Source organism: Onychomys torridus, chromosome 3 (genome assembly GCF_903995425.1).
Source record: "Onychomys torridus chromosome 3, mOncTor1.1, whole genome shotgun sequence".
NCBI lineage: Eukaryota > Metazoa > Chordata > Mammalia > Rodentia > Cricetidae > Onychomys > Onychomys torridus.
Genome location: NC_050445.1, coordinates 157,271,096 through 157,287,796, shown reverse-complemented (window position 1 = coordinate 157,287,796; position 16,701 = coordinate 157,271,096). Strand labels below are relative to the sequence as shown.

The window sequence follows — 16,701 nt, the reverse complement described above, 5'->3', positions numbered from 1 at the left end:
CAGTGCTCATGTGGGGCAGGTGGTGGCTGCAATATGGGAAAGGAGAGAAGCAAGGGACGGACCAGGCATCTCATCTGCCCCTCCCTTCCCAGAAAGAAAGAAAGATCAAGATGTACACAGTCTTTCCGTGTGTTTGTGGTGTGTGTGTGAGGCTTGCTGGTGCTTTAATTTTTGAGGAGTACCAGTGCTGTCAGTTATTGTAATACAGAAAATTCAGTCCTGACAAGGAAATGGGCAAAGTACACAAGAGTAACTAGTTGAATCCTCAAAGCTCTGGCAGGCTAATGGATTTCAAATTGGCCCTAACTTGTCAGGCAGAATGGATAAGGGATGAAAGAGACCTTAGTGAGTCCACAACCCAACAGCATCTTGTTCCTGTTCAGGATTCAGGAGGAAAACAAATCTGAAAAATAAAATGAACAGCTCTTCAGAAAGCAGTGCACATGCGGAGAAACCCCTCTGCCTTGTGTGATCAGGTCTGAACTGCAGGAGCTGCAGCTGTCGGGTCCCCTCCTCTGTGGCTGTCTGCAATGCAGTCACTTATTAGCTCCTATCTGTGGGTCTCAGACCAGCAGCCACAGCAAAGGAAGTGCCCAGCTAAGTCATGACCTGAACCTCCTGTCCTTCCATTCCTTCACCATCTCTGTCTCCCACAGATGCTCCATCCCTCATGCCAGTGCGGCAGCTGGCACAGCCAGGGCTGGTGGACTGACCCATTTCGGCCCCAGCTTGTGAACTGTGGTTCCCTTTGGGCACAACCACCTCTGGTTGATGCAGACCCCACAAGCCAAAGGGGAAGACCCCCCCCATCAGGACATCCCACTCCAGCTGTCCTTTGGGGGTTCCTAGACCACCTACATTCTGAAAGGCTGACTAAATTTCGCTGCTGCCACCATTGTCAAACATGACAGCTTTCTATAACTGCTCAAGGAACTGAAAGCCCACCATTTTGATCATTACCTTTGTGTCATAAAGTATACAAACAAGGCTGGCCAGCGACACAGAAACACTCATGGGTGTAGCCTGAGGAAGCACAGACATTGACCTGCTCTGCATCTTGCCCTTCATCAGCCAGCATCCAGTTTCTCTAGGGTGTTTGTACATAGACTTGGTTGAATCATTAGCCACAGTATTGAACTCAGTCATTAGCCTCAAAACCCTGATTCTGGGACCATGTGTACTTTGTCATTCTAGGAACTCACCTTCGGTCAGTTCATTAGGACAGAGACAGGTGTAATCCTGGGGCTCCTGAGAGCAAACTCACCTCTGTCACCTGGGAAATTGTAAAGATATGTGGCTACCCTCCTATGAACCAGAAACAAAGATGGGTCAGATTGTTTACTGTATAACAGTCCCTCAGCATCAGAGGATGGACCTGGAGGAGGCTGGGTAGGGGACACATGAACAAACCAAAGCAGAACAATGGAGAAATGTGTTTAGAAAGTGCTGTGCTCCTATGGCAACTGAAATGTGTGTGCATACGTTCAACCTGAAGTTAGGCACAGAGTTACCAAAGAGGCCATGGGCTGGACTGAAGAAGATAAAGAATCGATCACTATGCTAAGCCTCTCAGGTGGGCTCTTACCAACACGAGTGCCTGTGTCCAATAGCCAATACAAACAACATTACAAAATCTCATTTGACTGGCTCTATCCTGTATAAGAAGCAAGTTAGAAAATACTTTGGCTCCATTTTGATTTTCAAAGTGTCCTGTTGGGTAGATAATCTTCTATAAAATCAAAGCAGTGAAGTGCTTCAAAAGACAGAAAAGGGTGTCAAGTATATGAAACCTGAGTGGCCTTAGCTTAAAATGGAAAGCTTATTTGTTAAACCACACCAAAATTAGAATCACAGAGCCGATTGACTATTCATGGTAGCTTCTGTGCTGTGTGTGTATGAAACTGCTCTGTGGCACATGGCTGTAATTCCTGTCACCAAAGCCTGATGTCTCATATTAAAGTTATGCCCAGCTTGAGGTCATCATTCAAAGACACCCTGTGCTTCAGTGGCTGCATACATCATCCCTCTCTCCATCTCATTGTGCTCTGGGAAGTCCAGAGCTTGGCTTCATCTTTGAAGTTCCTCCCATTATCATACTTGGAATCATCTTACAACTGCTCACCTTACGGCAGCTGTCTGCCGTCAGCTGAGGATGCTGGGTTCTCTGTGTTCAAACCATGTGCTCTAGGGATGCTTGTGCCCATCTGTCACTTCACTTGCAACTGTGGTACTTTTCTTTCTATGAGGCTCTGCAAATTATTATTATTATTATTATTATTATTATTATTATTATTAGTAGTAGTAGTAGTAGTAGTAGTAGTATTGGTTTTTTTGAGACAGGGTTTCTCTGTGTAGCTTTGCGCCTTTCCTGGAACTCACAAAGATCCGCCTGCCTCTGCCTCCCAAGTGCTGGGATTAAAGGCATGCACCACCATTGCCTGGCTTTGCAAATTAATTTTATGATGGAAAATCTAGTTAGGAACATAGAGCCGGGTTAGGAAGGCAACCAAGGAAATGGTCTCACAAGAGCCCTGCTGAGTGCCGTCTTAGCATGTGGAAGCTGGCTGGTTGGGCAGTTAGTTGATACTCAGTTGCAGTACAGAGTCCATTCTGTTGCCTCTCAGCAGTATTTGAAAGCCCTCTGCCAAATTCCTCCCAGCCTCTAGCATTTTTTTCCTCCTCTTCTTCATGGGGATTCATGACACATGCTGACATGGCATGTGTTCCTGACCTTCAGCAGACCCTGGAAAAGTAGCCCAAGAGATTGCAGTGTTCATAGCTCTGTATTGTTTGATTAGAAGCTGGGTTTTTTTGGAGCTGGGGACTGAATCCAGGGCCTCATGCATATCAGGCAGCATGTGGAAGCTGAGCCACCACCCAACCTTCTGTTCTGTTGTGAGAGTCTCACCAAGTTGGCCAGGTTGGCTTTGATCTCATTCTGTAGCTGGGCCAGGTCTTGAATCTGCAATGCTTGTACCTCAGCTTCTGGAGCAGCCAAGCGCCAGTGTCTCCATCAGACGCGGAGAGCTGTTCAGGGAAGGCAGAGGGACAAAAGATTCCTGGTTCAGCCTCTTACCCTTCTGTGGCCTTGGGCAAATAATCTTAACCCTGTGTTGCAGTGAGATCATAGCAGCCCCTGTTTTGTGGAATGTGGCTATGGCCATACCTGACTGAATGCCAGACACTAGGGAGGCAGGTGGGATCAGTTGCTCTGTCACAAGGTCAGAACCGCTTTCCCTTTAGCTTACACACAGCTGATGGTTCATGAATGCTAAGAGCGCTTTTAAAGACCCAAACCATTCTCACTACTTCTTAGTCTCATTCTGACATGGTAAAACATGCTCTTTATGTGGTACCAAGATTGTGGTCAATTCTGAATCAAGAGGCCTGGGGGCACCAGAGCCCTCCAATCATCCAGAAATGGAGTGAGTTCAGTGATACCTACCATCTTCCACCAGGACACTCAGCCTGTTAGTCTGAGTACTGGAGACACGCACACACACACACACACACACACACACACACACACACACACACACACTGTGTGCTCTGTGTAATTCCACATTGCTTCTAGCCTTAACTCTGTGTGCTAGCTCATTTGCCAGGCTCAAGACTATTTGCAACAATGTGAATTTTAAAGCCTATTTTTGCATTCACAGCTCATGAAATGCCAGGCTGAGAAAGGTATGGACACATCTAGAGAGACTTCTGGTTTCACAGATAAGCAAACTGAGACTTGGAGAGAAAGAAACCCATACATTTGCCCCATACAATAGATGATTTGGGCTATGGGGAAGACAATACCCAGTGTCCCATCTCTTCCATTGGTACCCTCCCATTGCACACTAGCTCTGCTCCGTGACTGGAAACATCACTTGAAAATGTCAAATGCGAACAGCACACAGGTGATCTCTAAGCGACACTAACAGTGGAGGAAGATTTTTTTTCACTTCTGTCTGTTGTTCCTCCGTCTTCTAGACAGACAGATGATTATAAAAAATAAGCCATAGCAAGAAGATTATGGATCCTAAATGAACATCTCAGAAATGACGAGTTCATCTATGACTCTTGCATTTTAGAAACCTCTAGAAGATCTGCATGTCACTAAGTTATTAGGAGGATTAACCCTGCAGCCTCCGAGACTGGCAGCTAATGTACTTCCCTGACTTTAGGCTACCCTGTGGTCACATGTGTTCATTCTGGTGAAATGAGGAAATGATTTCATGTTGACTAACCAGCATCAGCCTGGGAATCTAATAGCCATGTGCATGACCACAAGATGTGCCATGTAAAGTGAAGTCAGACCACTGTTAGCTGGCAAGCACAGCACAGGCGAGCAGGATGAGGAAGTCACAGGCTACCAACAGGTGAACCCTGCTGGAAGCAGCAGGCCTGCAGTTCTGGCTTAGGGTCAGGTAACAACTCCACTTTCTCCTCCCTCCCTGAGAGAGAAAAGGAAACTCCCTTGCAAAAAATTAAAGCAGAGAGAGAGAAGGGGATGTCTGGCTGTTTTGTCACAAACTGCTTTCAACAGAAAACAAAACAGCATATACAGTACTTGTGTTTAAGGTCGTTTTCTTAAAAAGAACAAGCTGCATTGACTTTTAAAACTTATTTTTTAAATTTAATTTTCTTTTAAAGATGTGTGTTAGTTCACTGAGAGTTTCCTGGAGATCTGAAGTAAGATCTACCACCCTCATATGTCTGCACAAGGATGCTATGGCTGCCTAGTCCCAGCTCTTTCGAGGCACCCGTGCTTACGTCCACATTGGCTGCACTAGGTTGCAGTCCTCCATCCAGCACAGAGCACGTGTCCCCACCCCCATGTCCACGCCACTGTCTGTCATCTGTGTTGTTACTGTGGCCATTCTGACTGGGCTTCAATGAACTCCCAAAGTAGATTTAATTTGCTTTTCCTTCATGGCTATGGATGTTGAATAGTTTTAAATGTTTCTCAGCTGTTCGTATTTTTTTCTGAACGTTTAGTTTTGTGCCCCCATTTTAAAAATTAGGTTTTCTTAATGTTTAATTTTTGAGTTACTTATATATTCTAGATATTAGCACTCTGTCAGATGTATATCTGGTAAAGATTTTTTTCCCCAATCTTCAGACTGCCTCTTCATTTGAGTACCCTTTGCTGTACAGAAACTTTTTAGTTTTATGAGGTCCCATTCATTATTGGTATTAAAGCCTTCTACTACCAGGAAGCTATTCAGAAAGTCTTTTCTTATGCCAATGAGCTCAAGCCTATTCCCTACTTGCTCCCCTGTCAGGTTCAGCATATCTGGTCTTGTGTTGAAGTCCTTAATCCCTTTGGAGGAGAGTTTTCTACAGGGTGAAAGATATGGGTTGAATTTCATTTGTCTGCTGTAGCCATCCAGTTTTACAAGCAACATTTGTTGAAGATGCACTCTTCTCTCCAATGTATATTTGTTGGGTGGATGTAGGAGTATGGGTTTATAGATGAGTCCTCATTTCTAGCCCATTCATTGATGAGTCTCTTTTAGTACCAGTGCCACGCTGCCTCATTGGGGTTTTATAGAGATTGCATTAGACCTGTGGCTTGATTTTGGTAGGGTGGCCATTTTCACATTACTAATCCTATCAACAGAGAAGCATGGGAAACCTTTCCACTTCCTGGTATCTTGTTGAATTTCTTTTTTCAGTCTCTTAAATATTTTTGTTGTACAGATCTTCCACTTCTTTGGTTAGACATATTCTAAGATATTTTACTTTTCTTGAGGCTGTTGTGGATGGTACTGTTCCTTTATTTCTTTTTCAGTGTGTTTGTTGTTTGTATATATGAAAGCTACTGATTTGCTGAATTATTTATCAGGTGGAGGAGTCATCCAGAGGAATCTTCTGGATCTTTTACAGATAGAATCATATCTACAAATAAAGATTCTTTGATCTATCCCTTGTGTCCACTCTATCTTCCTGCTCTAGCTAAGACTTTAAGTACTATGTTTAACAGGAGTAGGCACAGGGACTATGATTGTGCCCCTGGTTTTAGTGGATATTTGAGGGTTTTTTTTTCTGTTTAGGATGCTGTTGGCTATGGGCTTCCTGAATATTGCCTTTATTATGCTGAGATTGTCCCCTGTATACCTAGTTTTTTCGAGACAGGGTTTCTCTGTATAGTTTTGGCACCTTTCCTGGATCTCACTCTGTAGACCAGGCTGGCTTCGAACTCACAGAGATCCACCTGCCTCTGCCTCCCAAGTGCTGGGATTAAAGGTGTGCGCCACCACCACCCGGCCTTTTCTAGGATTTTATTGTAAATGGATATTATATTTTGTCAAAAGCCTTTTCTATAGCTAGAGAGATGATTATGGAGTTTATATTTGTGTGGTGGATTAAGTTTATTGAGCCATCCCTGCATCTCTGGGATGCAGCTGACTTGATCATGGTGGACAGTCTTTTTGATGTGTTCTTGAATTAGCTTTGTTTCATGTCTGTGTTCATCAAAGATTCTGGTCCTAATATTTTGTTGGGTCTTTGGTTTTGGTATCAGGACAATGTGGTCTCATGAAAGGAATTCAGAAATATCCCTCCTTTATTTTGTAGTTTTATAGTTCAGTTTGAGGAATATTGGTGTTAGCTCTTCCTTGAAGGTCTAGCAGAATTCTACAATGACCATATCTAACCTGTGCTTTTAGTTAGATTTTTGATTACTGCTTCTATCTCAACAGGTGAAATGGGTCTGTTTAAATCATTTCCTTCTTTATTTAAGTTGGTCATATAGATCTAGAAGTTCATCCATTTCTCTTACATTTCCCAGTTTGGTAGAATATAGATTTTTAAGTATATTTGAACTAGCCTCTAGATTTCCCCAGTGTCTGTTGTTGTGCCTCCCTTTCTTCTCTAATTTGGCTCCCCTCTAATTCTTTGACTAAGGGTTTATAATCTTGTCAATCTCTTCAAATAACTGTTTCTCTTTGTATTTATTTTCATTCTATGCCATTGATTTCAGCTGTGATTTTGCATATCTATTCCAGTCTATTTCTTTTGTTTGTTCTTATTTTTCTAGGGCCTTCAGGTGTATCTTTTAGTTTGAGATTTCTCAAAATAGTTTTTACATAAGCATATAATAATACTGTAAACTTTCTTCATATGGTGGTTTTCATTGTGTCCTATAGATTTTGCTGTGGTGTTTTCATTTTTATTCAGTTTAAACTCCCTTCTGAATTTCTTTCTTTACCCAATTTTGATTCAGAAGTGTGTTGTTTAGCTTCTAGAACTTTGTGTTCTTCCTGTCATTTCTATTATTGTTGATATCCAGCTTTATTTCATGGTTATTAGATAAAATTCAGAATGTGATCTCAGCTTGCCTATATTTGAGACCTGCATTGTATCCTAATATGTGGTCTGTTATATAAAAAAAATCCCATAGGCTACAAAGAACATATATTCTTTAATTCTCAGATGGAATGTTCTGTAGATATCTATTAGGTCTATTGATTTATGATGTCATTGAACTTGAGTTTTATTTTGCCAAATGACCTATTTGTTCATGAGAGTGGGGGATTGAAATCACCACCATCACTGTGGCAGGGTTCATCTATGGCTTCAAATGTAATAGTTTTTCTTTCATGAAATGTTGTGCCTTGCGCTTAGTTCATGTGTATATGATTGTACTGTCCTGTTGGGTTTCTCCTAAGTGAGGATAAAGTATCCCTGTGTGTCCCTTCTAGTTAGTTTTGTCACATATTAGAATCCCTGTGCCGCTCGACTCTTGGTTCCATTTGCTTGGATCCTTTTCCCACCCTTTACCTCGAGGTGGTGTCTGTCACTGACCCAGAATCATGTTTCTTGGTGGCAGCAAAAAGATGGATCCTGTTTTCTGATCCAGTCTGTTAGTCTGTTTCTATTTATTGGGGAATTGAGACCAAATTAACTTTATTATCAGTTAATATTAAGATATTGTTGAATACTGTGTTAATTTCTGTCATTTTGTTGATTTTAGGGTGTCCTCTTTTGATTCAGTGTTCTGGAATTGAATTTGTGCTTGCCTGTACGTGTTTACCCTTTTCTTCAGACAGGAGTGTTTGTTCCAGTATCTTCTCTAGAGCAGGATTAGTGGTTATAAATATGATCTGAGACTTTTGCTGGGTACAGTAGTCCTCACTGCCATCCACTGGCTTTCATAGCTTGCAGGACATAGGCCTAGTTCCTTCTGGATTTCAGTCTCCATTGGAAAATTTACTGTTATTCAATGGGCCTACCTTTGTATGCGACTTGATTTTTCTTCTCACTTCCAGTATCCTTTGTTTTATACATTCAGTGTTTTGACTCTTATATGATGTGGAGAATTTCTTTGCTGGTCCTGTTTGGTGTTCTTTTTTTCTCTTGGACCTTGATAGGCATCTCTTTTCTTAAATTATGGAATTTTTATTCTATAAATTTGTTAAGTGTATTTTCTTTTCCTTCTATACTTACCATTCTCTAGATTTGATATTTTTATAGAGTGCGATCCTGTATGTTCTGTTCTTGGGGCTTGGAGGGGATTTGACATTTTCAATAGTTGAATGGTCCAATTCCTCTTTGTCTTCAAGAGTTGATACTCTCTTCCACCTTACCCAATCTGTTGGTGAAACTTTTCCTCTGACTTTGTTTGAATTCATGAATTTTTCATTTCAAGCTTTATTTCATTTTAGCTTTTTCCTCAGAGACTGTATCTCTTTACTAAATTTTGTTTTCATGTCTTGAGTTTTTATTTCATCCAACTATATTTTTTGCAGTCTTCAATTTGTCATTTATTCATCTCCTCTTTGAATTCTTTGATAATTTGTTTTCTATTTGAATCCTTATCCTGTGTATCATCTAAGTCACCTTTCTCAGGGAACATTACAATGGGAGTACTAATTTTTAGTTATTCATATGTGAGGTGGGATCTGGGCATCTAGAGTAAGGTCATTGGTAGTGATTGTTGTGGACATCTTGTCTTCTGTGTTGAGTGGGTGGCTGAAGTCCTGTGTCCTGTCACACTTTTTTGTCAGATGATTGGCCAGCTGTATGGGGTGAAGGGCTCAGTCTTTGGGCAATTCAGTGTTGATGTTCAAACAAATAGATTTGGCACAACTTGAGCTCGTGAGGTTTCTAAGCCCAGAGCAGACTTTCTGTAAAGTTAGAGGATTCTAATGGCCAAGTTTCAGGGTCAGAACTTTTCTACAGATACTAGGGGAGTTGGGCATGCTAGTTTTGAATCCCTGTGTGAATAACGGGGTGAAGGGAGGCAGGCACAGGGGATGTCATCCTCATGCCTGTTGCAGGAGTTGCAGATGTGGTTATAGTGACCCTCCTTAGAGAGAGTAAGTCTTAAGATCATGGATAGAGTTGTCAGTATAAATCTAGTGCCTACCTAGAGAAGAGGCCAAGTGCAGCAGAGATGGGTAGAATTAGAGGTGAAAGTCTAGACTCCATGCCTAGGGCTAGGGTACAAGGAATCTCAGCATTTCGTAAATTTAAACATTGGAAAATTACCTATATATCTTCATTTCAGATTATGGTCAATTGATAGACAGGTACAGGGAGAAACATGCCAAATAGAGTAACCAGAAATACCCAAAGGGGCTAAAAAGAGACTGGAACTCAGAGGATAGGAACAGACCATCTTTCCTCCCTGGCACCTCCTGGCCTTTGTCATCTGTCACCGCCTGTGGGTTGGAAAATCGCGAGGCCCACTGGGTGTGGCTTCCATTGTTTCCCAGTGCCTAGCACGGGCCCAGGAATTATGAAAGGGATGAGTGAACAAAGGGACTAATGCAGACACAGTGGAGGATGAGAGTCCTGTGGGCCAGGCAGCTCCAGCAGAATCTGCTGAGAGAGAGCTGCCATTGTTTCCTCAAAAGCAGGCAGCCTTGGACAGGACAGCTCCAGCCGGGGGCCTGCAAGAGCCTTTCTGTGGAGATGGTTTTGCAAACCTGTCTTCTGTCCGCCTGATCCTAGAAGGGCTATCTTCCCCTTTCCTCACTCTGGATATTAATTGCTGTGTCTCCTGGTATCATCTGACCCTGTGTCACCTGATACACCCCAACACTTCTGCCCCGGAGGAACTCCCTTTCTTCCAAGTCACATGTGTCCCATTATCCTCTTTTATCCCCACCCGGCCATCATGTGTCTCACCCTCTTGTAGTCCCTGCACTACTTTTTATGTATGCATGTGTACGTGTGTATATAGATATGTGAGGATCTAAATTTAACTAGATTTCTCCTATGATAGAAAATACCCTAAATACATCTAAATAATCTGGATTATTTCTCTCAATAGTCTCGGTGCCACCATTTTCCTGAAATGTCATACATTGACATAGCTGGGAACATGGGGAATTAACCTGCTGGAGATGGGGGACACCTTACAATTTACAGCGTGGATGAAGATTGAAAACTATATGCTCAGTTATGCACACCGACCCTATGGTATTCACCACTTCGGCAAGTTTTTGAGACTTATGGGTGTCTACCACAATGCAGGGAACACATGGAACACATCCAGGCTGCCCAGAAAATAGCAGAAGTGGCACCAGCTATTGCCATCTGGGGAAGTTCCCCCACTGTAATACAGTGCTTCCAAAGGGGACAGACAGCATAACCCCAGGCTGTGCCCTTCTACCCCTCCTCCTCCCCACATGGAGCTGGAAGCCACAGAACTGGTAAAGAACCTCAGCAGAGGACGTGGGCGGGAACCCAGCATGGGTGGCTGGAGTGGAAACCTTTCTTCTACCAACCTCCAATTCAGGAGCAGTTACTCTTCGCCTACACCCCACACACTTGGATCAGTTCTTGCTGCCCTCAGACCCACCCTCCATCAGTCACTGGATGCCCACAGGCTATTTCATTCAGGACCACCTGGGAGCCTGGAGAAAGTCATTGTTGAGGTTTTCCCAGTCCACAGGGCCAACCCTGCCTCTTCCTGTCCCGGGCCAGAGAAGGATCGCTTGGTGTATATCCTGAGACACTGAGTTTTGGGTTTTATTTGAGACAGTCCTGCTTTGTAGCCCAGGCTGGCCTGAAATCCACTATATAGAACTCCAAGGCCAGCTCCTGCCTCAGCTCCCAGAGGTTAGGATTACAGATGTTCACCACCATGCCCAAGTGAGACACTGATTTAAATTTCAATAGCCAGAAACACTCTTTGTAGTGCCCCTGGCTCCCAGCACACTCACTGTCTGGTTCTGCATTTATTTTCTTTTAGGAGAAGAATTTGGACTGGTTTCCTCGGATGCGCGCCATGTCACTTGTCAGCAATGAAGGTGACAGTGAGCAAAATGAGATCCGGAACCTGCAGGAGAAGCTGGAGTCTACCATGAGTCTGGTGAAGCAGCTATCTGGGCAGCTGGCAGAGCTGAAGGAGCAGGTCAGTAAGCTGGGGCTGGAGCTCTGCCGCTGTGAGCAGGGAACCCAGAGAACTCCTAACCTGTGCCATGCAATGACAGCTCAGCATGCAGGGACTCTCCCACCCCTCTGCGGAAAGACAGATGGACCCCTTTGCTCTTGGTGATTGATCCTATTTTCTACTGGCTTTGGCTTTCCAAGCTCATTGCGAACGTAGTATTCACTAATAGCTAAGGTCCTGATCAACCCTTTCATCATATGATATCCTTGATACTCATAAAACATAATATCACCAGACCCCTTGGTAGCTATTATATAATTTCAGCAATGATGATAAGAATGCAACAGATGTGTTTCAAACATCCCATTTCCTAACCATGGAGAGAGGAGTTGCTCTTTCTTCTCACTTCTTTTTCTTTTAATTTACCTTTTAAAATAAATGCTTTTGTGGTGAATATATTCTGTGTGGAACCAGGCAGTGGGTTCTTGGGGGAAGAATTCAGAAAAGCAGCTGAAGGCGCTCTCTCTCCCCAGATGACAGAACAAAGGAAGAACAAGCAGAGGCTGGGCTTCCTCGGGTCAAACACACCCCATGTGAACCATCACATGCCACCACACTGACACCATGGGGGCACGCCGTGACCAGCCTTTCATCAGATGCCTGCCTCATCACTGAAGGAAGGATGGAGATGGAGAGAGCAAACAGTGGCTATTGTTGAAAAGCTAAAAACAGCCAAGTGCCAAGATGCTGAGCCATTTAGCTCCCAGAACAATCTGTAACTGTGTTTTCACGCTTGAGAAGACTCAAGCTAAAATACAACGCAGGGCACAGACTCTACAGGCCGCTGGAAGCAACCAGGCTGCGGGGGGAGCAGCAGATCTCCCTCAATCTATAGGCCTTGGACTTGTCTCACATGCTGATTGCAGCCTCTGTCATGGCTGGTTGGAATTTATTGCTTTGAATTGCAGAACACAGGTCAGAGACAGGAAGCCACACTTTGATGGCTGAGTCTAAGAAAAAAATTTAAAGATTAAAAACAAAACAGGAGTTGAAAAAAAATCTCATTAAGCTTCCAAATCTTACGGGTTATCAGACAGTTTCTTCATGACATGAAACATGAGGGGCCCAGAGCTCTGCACACTTTGTGCTTTGGAGTTCACACCTCACACACTGAAAAGATAACTGGAGCAGAGTCGCTTTTTCCAGGACTCTGTACTGGACTGCACAGAGGAAGTTCATAGAACATGGCTAAGAACATGCTTAAAGTCACGTGATCATGCAAGAGCTGCTTGAGTGGGGAATAGTGTTGAGTGCAGATGCTATTACAATACACAGGTGTTAATTAAGGAAACACTCATGGTGACAGTGAACATGGAGCCTTACTATGGTGGTTTTGACTTTTAGAAGTATGGATTTGTATTTGTGGTGCTTGAGGACCTGCGTGTTTGCTATCCCTGCAGCTACGAGAGGGAAATCTGAGAAAGACACTGAATATAGAAGGATGTGCAGAATTTCAAGGGCCTATTTAAGATGGTTACAGTAACAGCTTTTCAAAATGGAGGCAGATCGTAATTCCTTCCCCTAAACTGTTTTAATGTTGTCTTGCAACTAGAATTTATCAAGGGAGAAAGTAACCTAGATGGATAGATTATTTGCGGAGACTATTTTAGGCAGTAGAGTCAACTGGAGATGCAAACGGCTTTGTGGTAAGGGCTACCAGCCATGACACTACGCTCAGAGCCAGGCTTTTCAGATGGACCCTCAGGCCTCCAGATCCTTAAACTCTCAGCCACCAAGGGCCACGTGTTTGTTACAACTTTTAAAGTTTTAGTGTTTCAAGACAATTTGAGCTGTTGGTTCCTAAAAAAAAAATCAAATCCTGGGCCTATATAGACTCACTATGCAGGTGAGAATCCCAAGTGGGCCTGCCTTCTACTTCACAGGGTAGCTGGGACCCAGTGCAGTGCACTGAATTTACTGGCATTCAATCCACACACTAAAACCGCCCTAATGAAGGAGTGCTCTTGCACAGGACAGCCTGAAGTTGGAAGATGCTAACACCATGACCTCAGGTGTTTTGACCCTTGTCAGAGATCTGCTGCAGTTACCCTTAATTGTTTGCTAAAACTTTAAACTATTATCACAAACTTTTTTCTAGTGGTGTCACCAAAATTAGACTAAGGCAGCCCTTTTTAAAACCTAATGCCATCAATGCTGTGACAGTCTTTGATAAAAGTACAGTATGCAGTGTGGGGTGTCCAAGCCTTTCCAGCAGCTCACTGTATTTTCTCTGGTGGGAAATATTCAGAAGAGATTTCACCTAATAAGACTCTATGTCGATTATTTTTTTCAGCTGTATTTTTCTTTCTTTCCTCTCTGCAAGATTAAGGATTAGAAAACAAAATTTAAAAAAAGCAAATGGAACAAAAGGCACTTTCTAGGACATTGAATTCATAAAGAGATTAAAACAGGAAATTTGATGTCTGGTAAGAGTTTACATTTGTTGTATGTGTTTGTTAACACAACTGGATTGTTTGAAGTTGAGTGTACTTGGTATTCTCATATGTATATAGCAATATTAAAAACACAATCACCTCTGACTTCTATGCTAGGGAGGTTTTTTAATATTTAGGTTATTAAAATCCATATTGGTTAAAAGTCACAGTTCCCACTGAAAAGTATTTTTAATTTACAGAGGGTTTGCTCCCCTGTGGGCTCCATTCTAAGGTTCGCGTTTAATGAAGGATATCTTCTAATTAAAACCATTCTTTGAGAGCAGAGATCCAACTGTCCAGAGAGATAATATTGACCAGTTGTCTGCAGGCAAAGATGATATTTTCTACTCTTTAGAAAGTTAAGTTACAAAAGGGCTTATTTTCCTAAATCTTTTTCTTTTCCCTGTGGATAAAGATCACACTATTTGGTAGGCTGTTGATAATTTCAGGAAGCCAATTCATTCACATCAGAGCTGATACTGTGTTGATCCCTGTATTTACAGCTCACAGCTCAGGCTTTTGGCTGTCATTTAATTACAAACTGTAATGTGGTATGACTCCATCCCTGGGACTGAGTGTGAGTAAGGAGGTCTGGGAGTTGGTGATGAAGACTTTACTTCCCAAGATGCCATCTAACTGGAAAGGAGCAGGCAGAGCTCAGCTTCAGGACCGAGTAGACTGAATAGGTAAACAATGCTTACAAGAGATGACTTCACAACTCACAACCATAAACATGCAGCTAGCCACACTGTGTGGAAGAGTAACCAGAAGATGCTTACTCCTGACAGCCGTTTCAAAGCTTTATTGCCATGTTCTGGCCTGGAGACCCCTTCCAAACTAGTGTGAGATGCAGTACAGTTAGCCATTGAGGGATCAGGCCTCTTAAACCCAGACACAGATGGCTGCAGGAGCCAGGTGAAGAGCTAGCTAGCTAAGCTGTGTGCATCTCTGAGGCTCCTGCCCTGAGCAGGGGTGGAGAGGTGGTGTAAGCCTTGCTAAGCTATTTTCAAAATTTGATAGTCAATTCCAGATTTTAGAAAATACCGGAGGCTGCTTTAGGCCCTCTACTCACTCATCTGCTGCTGCCTTTGGCATAGGATTGATAACCCCCGCAGGAGACAGCACAGTACTAAATTCAAGCCGAGCTAAGTGCACGTGGACACTGAGAACTGTGCACGCAGCTCTACGTCCACCTCCGCTGCACTGATCTCACGGACTTGAATAGTTCATGAGGCCGCCAAGCGGATTCTCCTTCCTCTGGCAAGAGAGAATGTCTATATTGTCTTTTAAAAAGGTGAAGTGAACATTCTGTCAAGGCTGCATAACTTATTAGTTAATATTAATAAAAAGAATTTGCATCTTATGTGTGCCTTATTCATTTCTTGCCGTGTTTCTGAAAAATAGCTACTGGTGTGGAAAGGCATCATCATTATTGCTATTTTACATAGCAAGAGACAAAAAGAAGTATGATTGAGAGTGTATGGACCCAGGTGACCCAATGAGCCCAGGGCTTATTGGGAACTGGCCAAATCTTCAGTTTTCTCACAGGTTCTAGTGTATCTACACTTTAGATTCCCAGAAGCGCTCTGTGGAGTCAGATCCTTTGGCCGTCTTGGGATCTCTCATTCTTAATATCTGCTGTCCCCAAGGATAGGTCTCCTCATATCCATGGTTCTCAACCTGTGGATTGTGACCCCCTGGGAGTCCATTGACCTTTTCACAGGGGTCTCCTAAGACCATCCTGTGTATCAGATTTTTACAATGCATAACAGTAGCAAAATGATGTTGTGAAGTAGTAACAAAATAAGTTTTTGGTTGGGGGTCACCACAACATGAAAAACTGTACTAAAGGGCCGCTGCCTTAGGAAGGTTAAGAACCACTGCCCCAGGACAAAACTCAGCCACTGCCAGCTGAAGTCCACCCAGGTGGTGTGAATCACATGCAATCTATGAATAGATTTCTTTGCTGTGGGTGTTTTCCAGTTCTTGGAAGCAGTGTGGCAAGACTGCTTCGATTTTCTCCAGTCAGAGGAAAGGTGGCTGGGGGAGGGTGGGAAGTGAGTTCCTCTTCCAGTGAGAGTGATCAGTGATCGAGGACTGTGCAAGCAGAGGGAGGCGTGGCCAAGTCTCAGGCCACAGCCTTTGTCTGGTTGACTGCTGTTTTGAGGAAGTCTCAGGAGGACTTGTGTTCAGAAAATAACCCCAGGCTAGAAGCTAGGCAACAGTGTCTCCTGGGCCTCCCTGACCACTGGAGAGGCCACAGCATTTTAAGAGTCTTGTGGCACACAGACAGGAGTAGGTCTCACTGAAATCCTCTGGTATTTTTTTTTGGGGGGGGGGGTCTGTGACAAGGGGGGGTCACTTTGTAGCCCTAGCTGGCCTGAACCTCTCAGTGTAGACCAAGCAGCTTCAGACTCAGATCCAGCAGCTTCTGCCTCCCTAGCGCTGGGATTAAAGGGGTGCCTCACTGCATCTAGCATGTTCTGTTTCACTGGTGCTTCAGGCAAATCTTACTTAAAAGCCTCAAAATTAAGCATTTCCCTGGTCCAGCGCCTTCTTCAGGGCTGGATCATTGAACTTGTTTGTAACAGAGGCAAGCTACTGAAGCTACTCTCTGCTCTAACCCCTGCCTTTGGCTTTGTGTTGTTAAAAATCTTCATTTTGGGCAACCATAGATTCCTTTTTGTACATCAACACCTTTTTCCTAACTTCTTTCAACATGACTCAAATGTTTTACATCTTGTCCTCTCTACAGTATATGAGATAAAATTCTTTGTCATACTGTAAAATAAGGTCTGGTTATATAACATATGAATACTAATTACTGTCTTGCAGAGAACCAAAATAACTATGGGTAACATGGCCTGAGAG

General features: G+C 43.3%; 1 protein-coding gene across 1 annotated transcript in view; it reads left to right on the top strand.

Annotated features, from left to right (window-relative positions):
• Itpr2 (inositol 1,4,5-trisphosphate receptor type 2) overlaps window positions 1-15,193 on the top strand; it is a 387,210-nt gene extending 372,017 nt beyond the window's left edge. The window contains exons 56-57 of the mRNA XM_036181996.1: window positions 11,195-11,356; window positions 11,869-15,193. Coding sequence (XP_036037889.1) covers window positions 11,195-11,356; window positions 11,869-11,955 — 249 coding nt within the window. The 3' untranslated portion in view covers window positions 11,956-15,193. The remainder of the gene's footprint in view (window positions 1-11,194; window positions 11,357-11,868) is intronic.
• The last annotated feature ends 1,508 nt before the right edge of the window (window positions 15,194-16,701 follow it).